At 39.1% G+C, this 20,997-nt stretch overlaps 1 protein-coding gene across 1 annotated transcript; it reads right to left on the bottom strand.

Moving 5' to 3' along the window:
• Positions 1-3,818: 3,818 nt before the first annotated feature.
• On the bottom strand, positions 3,819-5,018 carry LOC145039595 (uncharacterized). Its single transcript, XM_078987631.1, has 2 exons — positions 4,278-5,018; positions 3,819-3,959 (listed from the first exon to the last, which is right to left on the bottom strand). The coding sequence occupies exons 1-2, from the start codon at positions 5,016-5,018 to the stop codon at positions 3,819-3,821; spliced, it is 882 nt and encodes a 293-aa protein (XP_078843757.1).
• Positions 5,019-20,997: the final 15,979 nt, after the last annotated feature.

The following is a 20,997-nucleotide window of genomic DNA, read 5'->3' as shown; positions in this document are numbered from 1 at the left end:
CCTAGTGTTTTAATTCAAGTATAAAGTTGATAAAACTGAAACAATGAATAATGAGAAATCAGTATGGTGATAAATAGAAGTGGTCTATTTATATTCATAGGGTTTGATACCATATTTGATTCATTTATTCATGTGTTTCAATTTGCATGTTTTGACTTCCATAATAACTAGGTTATTCTTCCCGGAATGACAACGCTATTTAAACCATCCACAGTCGGTCATATGTTGGAAGTAGATATGAATCAAGACTGTCATGGGTTGGGTTGTAGAGGTCCAAGTTGGTGGACAAAGTTGTGCTACAACGCTCATGAGTGCTCATGAGTTCTGAGTATTGGATTCAATCCGCACTCATTGGAATCACTTCATGGATTTTATCACGAGTGATCATGAGATGATAATATCTTATATTCTTCAAACCTAGTGATATGAGTTGTTACTATGAGTTGGTTATACATTGATTGCGCGAAACCGCATTGGTAACTCGATGTTATAAAACGTGTCTTTGTGTATGATTCAACAAGTAGCAGAACAAGCAATATGAGTCGAAGTTTATCCATTCCTTTTACCTTCGGGATAAAAGCGATATTTGTGGGCCCCTCGATGATTTAATGATGATACATATGAGTGCTTGGCCAAGCCAGGACTGATTTGATTTGTTCAATCAGTCAGTCATCATAAATCAGAAATCGGGAAACAACAAATGGACAGAGAGAATGATTTACAATCCATTTCTCAGTCCATATGATATTTAGAATGGAGGAATATATGATCCTTTATCTAATGGACAAGTCATTGACAAAGGTCAGAGATCATCGGCAAGGTCAGAGTTCGACGGAAGCTTTTGAGAGCTACAATTTCCAGTCGGTTCTTGAAGTCATTCACAATAATAGTTTTAGACTTATCTAAGTGGGAGACTTTTGGATTAATGTCTAAGTCTATAAATATAATTGGTAAGACTTGACCCGACCTGGCATGGTCCATTTGGGTTGCATGACATCATGCACTTGCATAGACTATAATGAGAAAAATAACACTTAACGTTGATTAATATATTATAAGTTCTAATATATTAATAGGATTATTTAATTAGTATTGATCAAGAATTAATCTAGAATTAATTAAGTTATCAAAAGAAGACTAATTAAATATATGGGTTGATTGTGTAAATCATCCATACTTGTATAGTGGGCTAATACTCCATGGATTATCAAGTTGGGCTAAAACCCATAGGATGCTCCATGGTGTATTTGAACCCATGGATCCAAGGAAAATGGAAATTCATGACAATTAGGGTTTACACTAATTGTAACAACTATATAAAGATCATACTCTTGGAAAAATAGGCAATTATGTGTGAATAGAGAAGGGCTAGCCGTTTTTAGAAGTGTTCAAGTTTCTCTCAAGTTATTCCAAGTGTATTTGGTGTTGTGTGAGTCATTTGAGGTGTCACACTTGGGGCACTAGGAACTCAAGCTTCTTGAGAACATTCTACACCAAAGAGGTATGTATTCTATCTTGTTATATTCATTGTTTTGTATACTAGATTAGGATAATACCTTGAATGTTCATATTTGCATGTATACTAAAGAAAACATAGATCCAAGGTATTTAGGGTTGCATGTATACTTAGGAGTGTTAGAATGCTCAAAACCCAACACTTTCAGGGACCAAAACTCCCTTAGGTCTTCCTTCCTTCTTGTCATGTGACGCGAGCAACCATTATCTATATACCATTCGTCCTCAAACTGCTCATCACTGATTACCTGAAAATTCAAGCAGATTTAGGAACCCAAAGATTCTTGGGTCCTTGTGAGTTTTTTACAGAGAAAGCAATAATAGAAGAAATATCAACCAAATATGTTCTTTTTACTAAAGTGGTATGATCTTTTCTTTTAATGGTATACACATTGATTTTAGTTTTATCTTCTTTAAATTTTGGTGCATTTGTTGGTATGGTGTTAGATGGTTTAGGATTTTTCTTTTGATTCCTAGGGTTAGTTGGTGATTTCTTATTTTCCATCTCAAAGTCTGGTATTAGCTTTCCTTTTTCCTTTACTGTTATTTATAGAATTTGTTTCACCTTGGGACTTTGAGGAACCGAAACTACGTTTAAGACCGAAACTAGATTTAGGACCGAAACTGGATTTAGGACCAAAACTATGTTTAGGATCGAAACTGCGTTTAGGACCAAAACTGCATTGGGAACCGAAACTATGTTTAGGACCGAAACTGCGTTTAGGACCAAAACTGGATTGGGAATCGAAACTCGACTTTTGGTTCTGGGACTTGGAATAGTAGGAATTAGGAATGAAATTTTCCTTCAACTTTTCCTTTCCATTGTCCATTAATCCTTTCCTAGGAGGCTCATAGTTGGAGTTTTGAGAATTCCAGTGCCTTTTTCGTTCATTGAGATTCTTGGCATGTCTTTGATTTCTCAAGCATTTATGTTCGACTAGCTCCTTTAGAGATTTGTGAATATTGATGTTGGCCTTTGGTTGCTCCTTATTTTTTAGAACTTTCGGTTCTTCAATTGGCTCCTCAGGAATTTCTTTGGTTCCACTTGTGCTTGGTTTGTCGAAACCGGAGGGTGTGTCGATGGGTTCTGCAATGTATCTTCCTTTAACCCTCCATGTAGTCTGCTCAGATAGGCCAACGGTTTCATCTGCGTTGTCAATTGGAGCAGACCAGAAGTAGTCATCGCATCCTTCGGCATTATCTTTGTCGACCAAGATTCTTAATTCTGCCATTTGCCTTTGAGTGACCCCAGTAACAGCATAAACCTGATTTGGCACAGTCTGAACCTTTTGATAGATCATGGCCTATTCCTTGAGTTTCAGTTTCTGTTCTTTTGACAGACGAGCAAATTCAATCGAGTTTTCTGATATTAGTGGTTTTTCATTCTTGGTTTCATTTGTCATAAACTCGGAGCAGTCAACTTCGTCTTCTATGGAGATTTCACTCATCTCGCTTTCCATATCAAATTCGGACGTATTTTCTAAGTTTATTTTATGTTCATTGTCAACTTTGGCAGTTGAGAGATCGAATGATTGAATAGTTTCAGATTTAATTTTTAGCCTATCATTTTCATCTAGGATATCTTTTAGCATGCTTTTGTGTTCCTTAGAGTCCATGAAGGTTTCTATCTTTTCCAGACCTAGCCTATAAAACATAGATGTCTCTTCGGAGGACACTACTGATTCACATTCTGCTATGATCTCATCTTCCTTAAATTCAAGATAGGGCAATATCATTTTATGAATTTTCTTTCCAATTTCACAGCCTAAATGTAATTGAGCAATATTAGTATAAAGATGCCTAGCAATTAAACAGAAAACATTTCTTTGTTTTAAAAACTTTAAATTGTCTCTTTGCAAATAAATCCTTTCGTCCCTAGCTCTAAATAACTCTTCTTCCTTTAGCTCAATCTACATTCTTCTTTCCTCACTCTTTGAAGACACCCTGCTGAGTTGGTCAGTTAGGTTAGAATTCGCTAAGCGAGTTTGTATGAGGCTACTACTTAGGTTAGCAAATTTAAAGTTTAATTCATTTAATTCTTCATGATAATCTGTTTTTGGAATATTAAGAGTTTCAAGAAGAGATTGTACCTTTTTGATCAGCCGATCGCAGTCGTTGATCTTCTCACTCACTGGCTTGGCCGCAAAGCACTTATTTTCGGTCAGGTTCGGTTCCTTATTTGCACTTTTGGTTGATGGATCAGCAGTGACAATAAAACACCTTCCAGCCGAACCTTCTTCCTTTGCCACAAAAGCCTTTCCATGAGTGGGTCTTCTAACCTCTTCATCTTCAGATTTGGTTGACTAAACTTCTACGCCACTGAACTCATCTTCCCCAGCATTCTCCTGTACAATCAGGGCATTCATAGAGTTGTTAGTTTCCTTTTTCTTCTTGATTTCCTCTAACTTTCGCATATAATACGTCTCATCATCTTCACCCTCTCTCTTCTCATCCATTTTTCTCAACATGCAATCATTGGCAAAATGGTTCTTGCCATGACAATAGTTACAGTCGTATCCAGAATGTCCTGCAAGCATGCTCTCCTTTTTCTCTTCATCCTTTTGAGAGGAGACTTACGGTTCATCCTTTATCTTCTCAGAACTATAACTTCCCTGCCAATTTCGGTTCTTGTTGACAGGAAATTTTCTCCTTGCAAATTTCTTTGGATTTGTGACCATCATTGCGTACTCCTCACTTGTAAGGTCACATTCAGACATATATGACTCTTCTTCTTCTTCTGCAATACCTTTTCCTTTAGAGACAAGAGCCAACGATCCCACACCAGAAACCACTTTCGCTTCCTTGGTTACTACACTTTCATGGGACTTAAGTATCCCTACAAGTTTAGCCAGAGAATAAGACTTAAACTGTTCATGTGCCTTCATAGTGGAAACTACGGCCATCCATTCCGGTCTCAGTCCGTTCATGAACGTCACTTTCTGTTCGATCAACTTTCTCTCTATTCCATGCATGATCATCTTACTTAGGAGATGATTAAACCGATAAAAAGTCTGAATAAGCTTCTCTTCAGGTTTCTGTTCGAAGACTCCAAATTCAGACAGTAGTAGGGTTTGAATGGAGTGTTCCAAATCTTCATCTGTTGAGTAAATTTCCTTCAGCCTGTCCCAAATTTCTTTAGCCGTTGTGCATGAACCCACCAACCGAAAGGTGTTAGATTGTAGTGTGAATCTTATCATTCGCATGGTATTCACGTTACAAAAGAGCTTATCTTTCTCATCCTGTGGTATCTTCTCTACGTCTGTTACCAGCTTGTTGTAATCCTTTTGGGACTTAACAATCGTGTTTGTTCCTGAATGTACAAATGGTCCAAGAGTGATAGCTTCCCATATGAGATAGCCATTATCTTTAGATCCAACCAAGTAGTCTTCAAAGTGATGATCCCATACTTCGTAATCTTGAGTATAAAGTATGGGTACCCTTGTTGTAGATCCAATGTTGTTTGAGATGTTGATGGGGTTTGTATGCGAATCATCGTGAGACATGGTGAGCTGTTAAAATCGAACCTGTAATCTTAAGATTAGGTTTTTATCAGAAACTAAGTTACCGTCGATATAAAGAAGACGGCTTCTATTTATAAGATAAAAGCGGAAACCCTAAAGCAATCTGAATACAGAAGGAATGTGTATTGGTCACACAATCTCCTGCTATGATACCAATTGTTAGAACTAAGTTCTTTCAGGAGCGAATGATTCTAAACAAGTTAATAAATAATAACGTAATAAAGAACACAAGAATTGTACTGAATATGTTGAATGATTATAACTTCAACACCTCAGATGAGCTCGACGAAGAACTTCAACTGTAGAGGAGTTTAGGGTTACAATAATAAACGTAATGAATGACCGTATTTAATTATGCATACATGCATGCATATTTATACCAAAACCCTATTAGCTAATCTAGATAACTATCAAACTAATCTAGATAACCACGGATGGACAGGCCCAATCCGGGTACAAAACTTATGGCCCAAGACACAACACAAATGGATACAACACCACTCAACAAACAAATATGGAGATCTATAGATCACTACCGCATAACAACATCCTATATACCAGGATACATGATTAACAAATCACTACCGTATAACAACATACTATATACAAGGACATATAATCTATTGGGTCGAAATTGGTGCCTTTGACCTACAATTACAGCGAGGGAAAACTCATTTCTCAGACTGAAAGAATATATGAGCACAGCACAACTCCGTATACGAACTCTATAAGTCACATGTACAACAAATAGTGACCATGTATCAAACTCACCCACCTAGAAGAGGGTCATTTATGGTGTACGGGGACAAACATAGAGTTAATTATGGAATCGTTTCCCTTATGAAATCCATAAAATATTTGTCCAAAGGATGCACTGCATACTTGGCATAGGTAATCAATGCAAAGAAGGAGAATAAGGAGATACAAAGAATACCAGTAGTGTGTGACTACGCGGAAGTCTTTATCAAAGATCTTCTTGGATTGACCCCTGTTAAACAATTACAGTTTCAAATAGACTTGTTGTCAAGATCAACACCAATCACGAAAGCACCATACTGGTTAGCACCGAAAGAGATGAAGGAGCTGATGATGCAAATTCAGGAGTTGTTGGATAACAGTTTCATTAGACTTAGTTCATCACCCTGGGGAGCTTCGGTGTTATTCGTTAAAAGGAAGGATGGAAGCATGATGATGTGCATAGACTATAGTGAGCTGAACAAAGAAACGATAAAGAACAAGTACCCATTACCAAGGATTAACGACATGTTCGATCAGCTGGAAGGTTCAAGCTATTTCTCAAAGATCGACCTCAGGTCAGGATATCACCAGCTGAAGGTGAAAGAGCAAGATATTGAGAAAACCGTATTCAGAATGAGATACAGACACTAAGGATTCTTGGATATGTCGTTTGGACTAACCAATGCTCCAGCAACATTCATGGATTTGATGAGCAGGGTTTGTAAACCATTCCCTTATAAATCTGTGATAGTGTTCATAGATGACATTCTGATATATATTCAAAGAGTCAGCATGAGCACGACAAGCATCTGTGAGATGTATAAGAAGTTTTGAAGAAGGAGAAGTTGTATGCAAAGTTCTCCAAATGTGATTTTTTTATTCGACAAGTCCAATTCTTGAGTCATGTAGTTAACCAAGAAGGAATAATTGTTGACCCAACAAAGATTTAAGTTGTGATGAAGTGGGAACGACCAAAAAGTCCCACAGAGATTCGAAGCTTTCTAGGATTAGGTGGATATTACCGAAGGTTTATCCAAGGCTTTTCTTCAATAGCTACTCCATTGAAAACTGTTGACCCATAAAGAAGCTACATACACATGGAGTGAGAAACACGAAAAGTCATTCGGCAAATAAAAGAAGAAGTTGTGTGAAGCCCCAATTCTTTCTTTACCTGATGGGGTTGAAGACTGATGAATCAATGAATCGAGTATGAAATTAATCAGATTTGATATTGAAGAATGAATGAGTAATTGAACACAAGATGTAAATAAGATTTCGCTTCAGCTATATTACACTTTGAGTGTTTACAGAGAAAAATAGACAAGGCTATTCAAGTTATTTAACTCTAGTAAATGATCCTATTTATAGGATACATAAAGCGTTCAAAAAATATACTAAGGCATTAACACTTAAGCTTCGAATAAAAGCACCCTAGTAAAATAGATTACAATTCATACGAAGAGTACAAAGTAAGCTTCGACTAATTACAACAAAACAACCCTTACAATCTCCCCCTTTGTAATCATAGTCGAAGACTTCAGTTCGTAAGAAGTTGAATGGAATACAACATCACTCTTCGTATCTCGGTGTACCATGAGATAATCTTCTTAAGTTCCTTTTTATCTCCTTCATTATTCTTCTTACAATGATTCATACGAACGATTAAGTTCATATATTGAGAAGTTGAGTACCTTTCCACCTCACTAGCCTAGAACAAAAATAGTTTTGATTTTCCAGACTTGTCCTTCACTGAGAAGACTAAACCAAAAGGCTTCAAGCAAATTTCACCATCAACATACTTCTTTAAATCTACTTGAGTCTTCGAAGGAGCCATAGGAGCTGTAATTTCCAATCCTTTAGCTATAGCCAACTCCACATCAGTTAATGCTAAGCATTTGTAATAATTTTAATTAAAGATCTTGATGTGAGTAACTCCAAGCTTGTACCCATCTGGATCAGTATTCTGAAGATATGAGAAAGATCTTTCCTTCAACAGTAATGCAACTTGTATAAGGTCATACATGTTCATTAAAGGAAACTCAGCAATTGTAAGCTCGCAAACATTCCCATTCGCCCTAGCCACCACATACTTCATATTTTGGACTGTGTTTTCAAAAAAAAAACATCCTTCTTTATGCTGATTACTTTCTTTATTTTCACCAATGACCACACTTCTTCAGTTGGTTTCACAAGAACTGCATGAAACCTGATTTTCATATGAATTCTGTGACATCCCCATTTTCACGGCCAGAAAAGACCGATTTGTTTATGCTTTGTTTTATAAAATCAGAGTAATCTTTTAAAGAAAACGGTTGCGGAATTTGTTCCCAAAACAAGATATGATAATAACTTATCAAAACATTTTCTCAAATAGAATGTATTTTCATTTAATAACAAAACCTCGGGATGTCATGTTCCGATACATACATATAAGCATAAACAGAACTTACATTCAATTACACTAAAGATTTACATCTCCTTTAATCTCTCAGTGCAAAGCAACTTCGTATCGATACCTGTGATACAATTAAACTGAGTGGGTCAGGTTTGGGAGCATGGTGAGCATATAGGGTTTTCAACCCACAATAATATAATTATTATATTCAATCATCAAACAATCAACCTAATTACCCATCCCCATTATCTTCTTTTAATCTTCCCTAAAGATATTATCCTAAGGGTCATCTCCTATATCATATTTACCGCTCATCTCCTTACATCTTATATCCTTATATGCTTGTTCCTAAGAACTTTTCCTAAGGATCATCGCCTGTATCATATATACAATGCTAATTCGGGGATCACTCCCTCAATATATGTCTAGTAAGGGTTAGGGTATCATTGCATGATTACACAGCCACAACATCGTCTGGACTCGTAAATCATAACAAGGGTTACACTATCATCGCATGAATACGCAGCCACAACATCGCATGAATACGCAGCCACAACATCGCCTGGACTCGTAATTCATAATAAGGGATAGACTATCATCACATGAATACGTAGCCACAACATCGCCTGGACTCGTAATTCATCACCTATCTATCATCACCTAATTATCATCACAATTATATCCTCACCTTTCTCTTATCACATTCTTTCAACACACATCAACTATTTCATCTACCCATGTTCTACCCAACATATTTGTAGATATAAATTACATATACAACTTATTTAAAAACTTGTATAAAACATTCATTCAGCATCCATCTCAAGTAAACAAACAATGTATAAACACATAGCATGGATTTCATAGCAAATACTTCATATCTATGTGTAAGATGAAAGTGACTATACACTCACACATATTAACAACTTTATATTATACACATAACACGTATTTCGTATAAAATACTTCATAATTATGCGTTAGAAGAAAGTAACTACACACTCACTTGATCAGAAGATGATCGGACAACACTACGACTTGTAGAAGTAGTATTCTTCGGTAGATCTGGAAGATCTTCACAAAAACCGGACTTCTCGCGGACAGAGCTTCGGCTCGGGAATTGCACTTCTCGGGATCTTTGGTGCCTTAGGACTTGCTTCGGGGCTCGGGAATGATACCGGGGCTTCGGGATATTTCTTGCACGAAAAACGATGCAAAAACGCGAGAGAAGGGGAAGAAATGAGCAAAGAAGTCGGTTGCCCTCGACACCCTTTTATAGGGGGTTGGAAACCCATTTACACTGGGCGTAAATCTACATTACGCTGGGCGTAATGTGGATCAGATCGCTCACTCCCCCCATGGATAATATCGGTTAATTTATAATTAATTTAAATATCAAAAATATTTAATAAATTTCAAAAGTTCATATCTTCCTCATACGAACTCCGTTTTCGACGTTCTTTATATCCCCGCGTAGGTGAGATTATGCTCTACAACTTTCATTTAGACTATGTCGGCTAATTTTGAATTTATTTTTATTATTTATTTTTAGTAGGCCGGGACAGGAAAATTTCGTTATAAAATCATAACTTCTTCATCCGAAGTCCGTTTTCGCCTATCTTTTTATCGTTTTTGTCACACCCCCAAACCAAGGATGGCGGAAACGTCCGGGGGTGGAGGACTTCATGTATAGTATCATAACCACAAATTCAATAGTAATTTAAGCGAAAACAACCAACATATATATAATTGAAAAAGTTACATCACTTGTATGAATTACATGTTTCAAAATCAATTACAATATGTTGACAAAATATGGAAAGTTTGACGTCTTAACGTCCCATCCTCAAAAGCACTTGATTTCCTGTTTAGTGATTTCCTGAGAATACAAGTTGTTTGAAAAGTGTCAACACAAAGGTCGGTGAGTTCATAAATTTTTGTTATGAAACTTAGTAGAAGTCTTTCTCATGTAAATGTCGCGTTTGTTTCAGAAAAATCCGATATTTTCCTTAAAATCCGTATAATGTAGCCTTATGACCAAAGACCAAAATGTATAAGAAATAATTGTTACTTAGTAGAAATGTCATGAGTTTGAATTTATATAAAAAAAAATTTAATTTAAATCAACCTAAAACCTACTTAGGTTTTATGAAATCCCGTAAACTTTATGAATCGTTATTTCCCTACGTGAGTCGCTATAATCATACTATGACTATGTGAACCTGCCACGACGTTTCTCAGGCGTCGCGAAAATGAAATGACATTTGTCACCCGTAGACCTGCAGGTCCCACTGTAGCTAGCAGCAAGGTGTGGGGTGTCAAACCCAATATAGATCTATATACAAGTATCACGTTCTCCTTCCGGGAGACTCTGATTATAACTACCAGGAATTATATTCCGCACTCGGACGTACGGAAAGAGAGAATGTCTCACAATATAGGTTAACAAGTTTACGTGAAATGTGTGTGAATATAAATCTTTTCTGTATGAATGTACCCTTTATGTACGAGTGTGTTGTGTGATGTATCATAAACTATACCTATTATAGTTTATCTAAAACGTATGTAATATGTATGAACTCTTTTATGGAAATGTATTAGTGTTATGAATTTTTAAAACTATACTTTTTATAGTTTATTATACTTGTTCTAAAATGAATGTATACTATTTATTATGAATGACTTAGTTTCAGTTCATGATGATAAACTAACAAAGAAACACATTCAATAATTAGAACTTATGATTATACACTTTGCTCAACATAATACAAAGTGTTATGATATTTGTATGTTGTTGGCTAACTTTAGCCATTCTGCACTATTTTGGAAAAATCATAGAAAAATAATACGAAGTTGAAAACTAGATCCGTAAATTCTGAGAGTTCACAAAATGTGTCTAGTTTACTCATAATTTTTATCACGATATTTAATGACCTCCAACTTGGGTGAAAAAGTCCAAAATCACAGACTGGTCCGGATCATTGTTTGAAATGATAGGCAGTTTTGTAAAAATCACCATAAATTGTAGAAAAATCGTATGGAGATGTGCAAGTAGTCATTTTAAAGCTAGAAACTTGAACTATTTACATCTTGTACAGTTTTGAAAACAAATATGTTTAAGATGCCCAAAACAATCCGTGAATGGAGTTGAACTTTTCTGATGAAGGCTGTTAGAAAAATTTAGTTATGTTCTTGGTGTTTTAACTTGTATTCCTCCCCCCCCCCCCCCCCCTGAAAACTTGAGAAAACATGAAAATGTAGGGGTATGAATTCACCTTGAGTGATTTCAGTAGATGATTGTTGAAGAATGGAAGTGTTTAACTCAAGAACACTTGGAGATGCCTTGAAGATTTTCGAGAATCTAACATCATAGATATGGAGTTTGTGTAAGAAATCAATGATTTGAGTAGAATGAACTGAAATAATCATAAGGAGGATGAATTATACTTACTAAGAGTTGAAGAACACTTGAAAATCAGCCTTGAATCTCGAATTTGGTGGAGAAAAAGTTTGAGAGAAAAGTGGTGTTTGATACTTAGTGAAAGGAGAGCAAATGAGAGAAATGAGGAGAGAGGATGTTTGTTGCAGCTCTAAAAACGTGGGAATGAGTGGAAATTGAGTGTAAGGGACATTGAATTGACCTAGGTAAGGTGGGGAGGTATGGCTGGTCATAGAGTGGGTGTGAGAGTGGTTGCTTGTGTCATAAGGTAAAGCAAAGTCAACACTCCACCTCTTTGTACTTTACCCACATGCTTTTATTATTTAAATAAAGATTTTTATGAAAATATGATTAAATTGTGAATATTTAGAGTTTATTATGTTAAAATATGATTTTGGGTGAAAATCCCACGTTAAAATAATTAGAAACGGGCCTTAAACGCAAAACTACGCGAAAACTGGGAAGAAAAGCATTCCCAGCGAGACCTCTCGGTCCCTAGGCCGAGGTTCGGTCCTTGCTGGGGGCTGTAGCCGGAAACAAAATGAACAGAGGGAAACGAAGGGGGCGTGGAAGCGAAAGGAGGCGAACTGGAAGCGAGAGGCGAAGGCGAGAGGGTTCGGTCCGGAGATAAGAGGCGAACGTGTCCAACCGAAATGAGCCGAATGAACAGTGGTGAACAGTGCCTTCGGGTTCGAGTGGTGCACGAGGTTCGGTTCCTCCTGGCTCGGGTTCGGTTCTTCCTTGCTCGGGTTCGGTTCCTCCTTGCTCTCGGGTTCGGCCCTTCTTGCTCTCGGTCCCTAAGAGGACCTTCAGGTCCTAAGAGGCTTCTCTTCTTATAATGAGGTTTCGGTTCCTAAGGTCCATTTTTCTCGTTTTTACCCCGTTTTAAGCCGTTTTTAACCCGGTTAAGGGTTGGAATGACCCGAATGACTCTAAAAAGTTATGGGAAACTTTTGAGAGAGATTTGGGAGAGATTTCACATACTTGGAGAGATTTGGGAGAGATTTAACATTCTTAGAGAGATTTCTCATACAAAGAGATATTTGAGAGATATTTCACATGCTTGGAGAGATTTCTCATACTAAGAGATATTTGGGAGAGATTTGACATTCTTAGAGAGATTTGGGAGAGATTTGAAATTCTTAGAGAGATTTGGGAGAGATTTCACACACTTGGAGAGATCTTTCATACAAAGAGATATTTGAGAGATATTTCACATGCTTGGAGAGATTTCTCATACGAAGAGATATTTGGGAGAGATTTGACATTCTTAGAGAGATTTGGGAGAGATTTGAAATTCTTAGAGAGATTTGGGAGATATTTAACATTCTTGGAGAGATTTCTCATACAAAGAGATATTTGGGAGAGATTCTTGATAAGAAGAGATAGAGTGAAAACGATTGAGAGAGGTTTCGTGTGTGACAAATGTGAGTGTCCGGCTTCGCAATGAAAGGTTTGTAAACCCTGTTAAGCCTATTTAAGGATCTTACACACCCCCGATGATTATGCAACATGGTTTTATCAGTTTAGTTCATTGATTTGCACTAAGGCTCAGGACATTTTAACACAAGATTTTTCCCAAGTGATGTTTTCCCATTAATATATAAAGTTATACAGTATGAACATAACACAAACCCTAATACACAAGGTTTAATCGAGTTGACCGGTTTGACTTGATGACTCGACTTGACTCAAGATTGACGATTGTCACATCATCCCCCTGTCAGAGGGAATTTCGTCCCGAAATTTAAATTCGGCTGAGACTTCAAGGGTTTGGGAAAAGATGCGGATACTTTTGCTTCATTTGATCTTCACGTTCCCAGGTAAACTCAGGCCCTCGTTTCGCGTTCCAACGAACCTTCACTATGGGAATGCGACTATGTTTCGTTCTCTTGATATCTCGATCCATGATCTCAACGGGTTCCTCCACAAAGTGGAGATTTCCATTAACTTCGATTTCGTCGAGCGGTATTACGAGTGTCTCGTCAGATAGACACTTCTTTAAGTTGGATACGTGGAAGGTAGGGTGTACGTTACTAAGTTCTTGTGGTAGTCGGAGTTTGTATGCCACAGGACCAATCCTAGCAAGGATTTCGAACGGTCTGATGTACCTTGGGTTTAGTTTCCCACATTTACCGAAACGTATCATTCCTTTCCAGGGGGAAACTTTTAGTAGTACTCGGTCTTCGACCTGGAATTCTAAAGGTTTGCGTCGCTAATCCGCGTAACTCTTTTGTCGATCACGAGACGCCTTCAGTCTTTCCCGAATTTGAATGATCTTTACTATGGTTTCCCTTATGATTTCAGGCCCAGTAAGGGTGCTATCAGGGATTTTCCCTCTGGCTAGCTGAGTATCCCCGACTTCGGCCCAACATAGAGGTGATCTACACTTGCAACCATAGAGAGCTTCGAATGGAGCGACTCCAATGTTAGTGTGATAGCTGTTATTATAACAGAATTCGATAAGCGGCAGATGGGTATCCCATGCCCTACCAAAATCTATCACACAGGCTCTCAGCATGTCTTCCAATGTCTGGATGGTTCTCTCGCTTTGTCCGTCGGTTTGTGGATGGTAGGCCGTACTCATGTCAAGCCTAGTTCCCAGAGACTTCTGTAGGGACTGCCAGAACCGCGAGGTGAATCTACTATCTCGGTCAGAGATAGTGGATGTTGGTACACCATGCAGTCGCACGATCTCTTTAATGTACATCCTAGTTAACTTCTCCATCTTGTCTGTTTCCTTTATTGGCAGAAAGTGCGCGGACTTGGTCAATCTGTCCACGATAACCCATATGGTATCCATCCCACCTGATGTCTTAGGCAGTTTGGTTATGAAGTCCATGGTTATTCACTCCCACTTCCACTCGGGTATATCTGGTTGTTGAAGTAGTCCTGATGGCTTTTGATATTCTACCTTGACCTTAGCGCAAGTGAGGCACTTGCTCACATAAGTAGCAATTTCAGCCTTCATGTTTGGCCACCAGTATAACCTTTTGAGGTCTAGATACATCTTATCTGACCCAGGGTGAATGGAGTATCGAGTCTTGTGGGCCTCGTTCATTACAACGTCTCGGTACCCACCAAACTTTGGTGTCCAGATTCGATTCATGAGATAACGAGTTCCATCCTCTTTGACTTCCAAGTTCTTGTCCATCCCTCTTAGTGTTTCGTTTGCCACGTTTTTTGGTCTCAAGGCTTCTAACTAGGCATCCTTGATCTGCGTGGCCAGTTGGGAGTGGATGGTCATGGCTAGGGATTTTACTCGGCGACCCGAGTATTCTTTCCTGCTTAAGGCATCAGCTACTACATTGGCCTTGCCCGGGTGGTAGCGAATTTCACATTCGTAGTCATTCAGCAATTCCACCCATCTTCTTTGGCGCATGTTAAGTTCTTTCTGATTGAGAATGTGCTGAAGACTTTTTTGATCAGTGAAGATGGTGCACTTGGTGCCGTAGAGGTAGTGCCTCCAGATCTTCAGGGCGAACACCACTGCTCCCAGTTCAAGGTCGTTGGTGGTATAATTAACTTCGTGAGTCTTAAGTTGCCTTGATGCGTAAGCGATGGCTTTTCCCCTTTGCATCAGCACACAGCCGAGGCCTTGATTCGAAGCATCACAATACACCACAAAATCATCGGTTCCTTCTGGAAGAGACAAGACTGGTGCGCTGCATAGGGCTTGCTTTAGTTTCTGGAAGGCGACTTCTTTTTTATCTTCCCATTTGAACACCATGCCTTTCTGAGTCAAGGTGGTGAGGGGCTTAGCGATCTTGGAGAAGTTTTGTATGAATCTTCAATAATAGCCTGCGAGTCCTAAGAATTGTCGGATTTCTGTTGGCGTTGTAGGTGCTGACCAATCTTCGATTGCTTTGATCTTTGAGGGATCCACATGTATTCCTTCCTTGCTTACCACGTGGCCAAGGAATCCTACTTCACGGAGCCAAAATTCACACTTTAAGAACTTGGCGTAAAGCTTCTCAGTTCTTAAAATCTCTAGAACTAGTCGTAGGTGTTGTCTGTGGTCTTCTTCGCTTCTCGAATAGACCAAGATATCGTCGATGAATACGATCACGAATTTATCCAAGAAGGGTCGACACACTCGGTTCATCAAATCCATGAACACCGCAGGCGCGTTTGTTAATCCGAATGGCATCACTACAAATTCGTAGTACCCATAGCGAGTTCTGAATGCCGTCTTGGGGATATCCTCTTCCTGAACTCGTAGTTGATGATAGCCCGACCTCAGGTCGATTTTTGAAAAGTAGCTGGCTCCTTGGAGCTAGTCGAAGAGGTCATCGATTCGGGGTAGGGGATAACGGTTCTTGATAGTGAGTTTGTTTAGTTCTCGGTAATCTATGCACATGTGAAAAGATCCATCCTTCTTCTTTACAAATAAGACTGGTGCTCCCCAGGGTGAGAAGCTTGGCCTGATGAACCCTTTGCTCAACAGTTCATTCAACTGGCTGGACAGTTCTTGCATTTCTGCCGGTGCCAAGCGGTATAGAGCCCTGGCGACGGGGGTAGCTCCTGGGATTAAGTCGATCCGAAATTCGACTTGTCGTGTGAGTGGTACACCTGGCAGATCGTCTGGGAATACATCATGGAAGTTGCATACTTATGGAATTTCTTTGATGTCCTTTACCTCTTGTTTCTTGTCTACGATGTGGGCTAAGAATGCATGGTATTGCTTCCGGAGGTACTTTTGGGTGTTAACATAAGAGATGATTTGTAGGTTCGCACTAGGTTTATTGCCATAAACGGTGAGAATGTTGCCATTCGGCAGATTGAGGCAGACGGCCCTTTCGTAACATATAATGTCGACATGATGAAGGCTTAACCAATCCATACCAATGATTATGTGGAAACTTTTTATGGTGACCGGCATAAGGTCAATTTTGAACAAATGGTTGTCTAAAGTGAGAGTACACCCTATGTAAATATCGTTAGCGCGCTCAACCTTTCCATTTGCCATTTCTACAACGTAAGAATCTTCAAGTGGTTGGGAATTTCGCTTAAGTATATGTTTGAATTGGTGACTTACGAAACTTCTTTCTGCCCCACTATCGAAAAGTACGCATGCATAAGAGTTATTGAGGAGGAACGTACCAGTAACCACAGAGGGATCCTTGACAGCTTCTCCCTGCCCTAAAGTTAGGACTCTCCCTACACCCCCAGTATTAAGGGCTCGTGCCTTGGGGTAGTTCCTCCTGAAGTGTCCCGTTTCACCACATCCATAGCAGGTTTGGCTTGCTCCGGTGTTGGCGGTCGTAGCGGCTTGAGCGGCGGGTTGGGTAGTCGCTCTACAGAATTGTGCGGTGTGTCCCTTCTTGTTGCAGTTATTGCAGTGTAACTCTCGACAAGCACCGTTATGGTGGTAGTTACACTTGTTGCACTTGGGAAGAGTTCCCGTGTACTGTTTCGGCAGCGCTGGAGTGACAACAGTAGTGGCGGCACGGACAGCAACAATCTGTTGCTTTTTGGCGGGGTCCTGCATTGGTTGTTTCTTTTTATTGCCCCAGAACCCCCTCTTGTTGTTCCCTCCTTTTGTTCGGTCGGTGGTGGTTATCACGGTACCACGGCTAGCCCTGTGATCTATGAGTTGTTATGCCAATTCCTTGGCACTCTCAAAGGTAGTGGATTTCGAGGCCAATACACTATCTTGAATCTGGGATGACAACCCCCAGAGGTATCGTTCCACCTTCTTCTCTTCTGGAGTGACCATTGTTGGACAGAGGAGTGCTAGGTCATTGAAACGGGCAGTATAAGTTTCAAGATCAGTGCCTGTCATTCTGAGGTTCCAAAGTTCTTCTTCAAGTTTTTGTATTTCACCCCTCGGGCAGTATTCCTTTAACATTAAGGCTTTCAAATCCTCCCAGCTGATAGCGTTAGCTACTGCAGGAGTAAGTGATTTAACTTGGCCATTCCACCAAGTAAGTGCTTTTCCAGTGAAAGTGAATGCCGCATACTTGACCTTGCTCGCTTCGGGACAAGCGCAGATTTCGAAAACTGCCTCGGTCCTTTCGAACCGTTGCACCAGCGTGATGACACCCCCGCTTCCATTGAAAGGGTCGGGTTTGCCATTCGTGAAGTCTTTGTAATAGCACTCCCTCGTACGCCTCGTGATGTCCCCATGAATGGAATTGGTAGCTCCAGATCCAGAACCGCCAGAACCATTGGTACCCATTTGCGACATTGCTGCCGCCACGGCTGCCATTACTGCAGTCTGAAACATCGCAGGATCAAACTGCGGAGGTGGTGGTGGAGGCGGCACTGTGTTGTCGGAAGGTCTTGGTCTTTTCCTTAGTGGCATGGTTCTGTCATAAAAAAAATGACCAATCGGTAAGACTTCAATAGTGATAACGAGTCGAGTGTTACTGGTTTCATCCCTCTTGTATTTTATCAAAACTTTATTATTCATAAATTGTTTGTGTGATCAGGTTATGTTGTCTAGTGCCAAACATTCAATAAATAAAACGCATGCCAAATTTCATTGATAACTTTTAGTACATAACGTTTAGAGGGAAAAGTTTGACCACATAAGGGTCTACATTACATCGTTACCAAAGATAGCCTTGGCATTACAAAAGCCCTTTGAATAGTGTAATCACTTAGTCGTAGGGTCGAACTACATACAAAGAGTAGCACCAACGTGTACTCATAAAATTTTACTACCAAGACGTGAGAATAGTAACGAGTTCTAATCACTGCGACCCTTCTTTGACGGAGGCTGCGATGATGTCGATGCGCCCTGTAGTTCCGCCAATCTCCGTTCGGCTGCAACCATTCTCTCTTCGAGTGCCATGTATCTTTCCCGATACTCTCTTGTTTCTGCTTGAGCAGCGAGAAGGTCTTGAATGAGTTGGTCTCTGTGGTGGGAGTCTCGTTCCAGGTCTCTGGTACGATCAGTAGTAGACTGTACGATGGCGCTTAGCTCCCGGACCTGATCGGTCGTCGTCCTACCACGATCATCCATACTTGCTATTCGCTGTATCGTGACGGGGAGAGCTTTGTCAGCTGGTCCACCATGAGTGAGATCATAGTAACCTCGTTGGTAGCCATATGGTGACCGCTGGCGTTGTTGTCAGCTCCACCTTTCGATCGTTGTTACCCAAGGGGGTTCAGGTCCGTTGTATCCAAAACGGTGCGCGGGTACCCTCGCGATGTAAGGAGGGTTGAATACTTCCGGTGGTTCCTCCATTTCGTTCCCAAACATGACTATCTCATCATCTTCCTCTTCTTCTTCTTCGTCTTCCTCCTCTTCTTCTTGGTCGTCTTCCTCTTCTTCTTCTTGTTCGTCTTCCTCCTCGGGCTCCTCTTCGGGATCCTCTTCGGGATCCTCTTCGGGATCCTCCTCGGGCTCATCATCGATCCACCCCGCGTTTCCCTGATTGGGAAAATATGGGTCCCCGGGTATGTGAAATCCTGCCATGTCGTCTGCACGAGAAACGGGGGGGTTAAGAAGCACATATCGGAAAATAATAATCTGGCGCTATAGAAACGTACAAATACTCCTATAGTATTTTTAAATGTTTATATTTGGTTCTTAGTGTGTTCTTTATAGAGTATAGTTAGGTTATCAGATTTGTCGCTCATTACGACTATTCCTTAGTGTGCGTAAGTTACTTTTCGGACGGATATAGTTGATCAGGCTATATCCCTCCCAGAACTGATTACACATGCTAAGGCGTACTAATAATGTTCGACTCCTCCTCTTTCAATTTGTGTTCTCCTAAGTTATGACACCATGCGAGTATATAATGCATGTAAGTATACTTTAAAACAAGAAATTATTTGTTTTCTAAAAGTACAACTCGTTAAAGCGTTTTAAGAATCAGAGACTTTTAGTCCAAAATGTGTTTATAGTTTGTATATCTTATGTGGTTTGACATACTTAATTCACTATAAACCGTGCTCTGATACCAATCTGTCACACCCCCAAACCAAGGATGTCGGAAACGTCCGAGGGTGGAGGACTTCATGTATAGTATCATAACCACAAATTCAATAGTAATTTAAGCAAACACAACCAACATATATATATATATATATATATATATATATATATATATAATTGAAAAAGTTACATCACTTGTATGAATTACATGTTTCAAAATCAATTACAATATGTTGACAAAATATGGAAAGTTTGACGCCTTAACGTCCCATCCTCAAAAGCACTTGATTTCCTGTTTAGTGATTTCCTGAGAATACAAGTTGTTTGAAAAGTGTCAACACAAAGGTTGGTGAGTTCATAAATTTTTGTTATGAAACTTAGTAGAAGTCTTTCTCATGTAAATGTCGCGTTTGTTTTAGAAAAATTCGCTATTTTCCTTAAAATCCGTATAATGTAGCCTTATGACCAAAGACCAAAATGTATAAGAAATAATTGTTACTTAGTAGAAATGTCATGAGTTTGAATTTATATAAAAAAAATTAATTTAAATCAACCTAAAACCTACTTAGGTTTTATGAAATCCCGTAAACTTTATGAATTGTTATTTCCCTACGTGAGTCGCTATAATCATACTATGACTATGTGAACCTACCACGACGTTTCTCAGGCGTCGCGAAAATGAAATGACATTTGTCACCCGTTGACCTGCAGGTCCCACTGTAGCTAGCAGCAAGGTGTGGGGTGTCAAACCCAATATAGATCTATATACAAGTATCACGTTCTCCTTCCGGGAGACTCTGATTATAACTACCAGGAATTATATTCCGCACTCGGACGTACGGAAAGAGAGAATGTCTCACAATATAGGTTAACAAGTTTACGTGAAATGTGTGTGAATATAAATCTTTTCTGTATGAATGTACCCTTTATGTACGAGTGTGTTGTGTGATGTATCATAAACTATACCTATTATAGTTTATCTAAAACGTATGTAATATGTATGAACTCTTTTATGGAAATGCATTAGTGTTATGAATTTATTAAACTATACTTTTTATAGTTTATTATACTTGTTCTAAAATGAATGTATAATATTTATTACGAATGACTTAGTTTCAGTTCATGATGATAAACTAACAAAGAAACACATTCAATAATTAGAACTTATGATTATACACTTTGCTCAACATAATACAAAGTGTTATGATATTTATATGCTGTTGGCTAACTTTAGCCATTCTGCACTGTTTTGGAAAAATCATAGAAAAATAATACGAAGTTGAAAACTAGATCCGTATATTCTGAGAGTTCACAAAATGTGTCTAGTTTACTCATAATTTTTATCACGATTTTTAATGACCTCCAACTTGGGTGAAAAAGTCCAAAATCACAGACTGGTCCGGATCATTGTTTGAAATGATAGGCAGTTTTGTAAAAATCACCATAAATTGTAGAAAAATCGTATGGAGATGTGCAAGTAGTCATTTTAAAGCTAGAA

This window comes from Lactuca saligna, chromosome 4 (genome assembly GCF_052625555.1).
Source record: "Lactuca saligna cultivar CGN05327 chromosome 4, ASM5262555v1, whole genome shotgun sequence".
NCBI lineage: Eukaryota > Viridiplantae > Streptophyta > Magnoliopsida > Asterales > Asteraceae > Lactuca > Lactuca saligna.
This window is presented reverse-complemented; position numbering and strand designations above follow the sequence as displayed.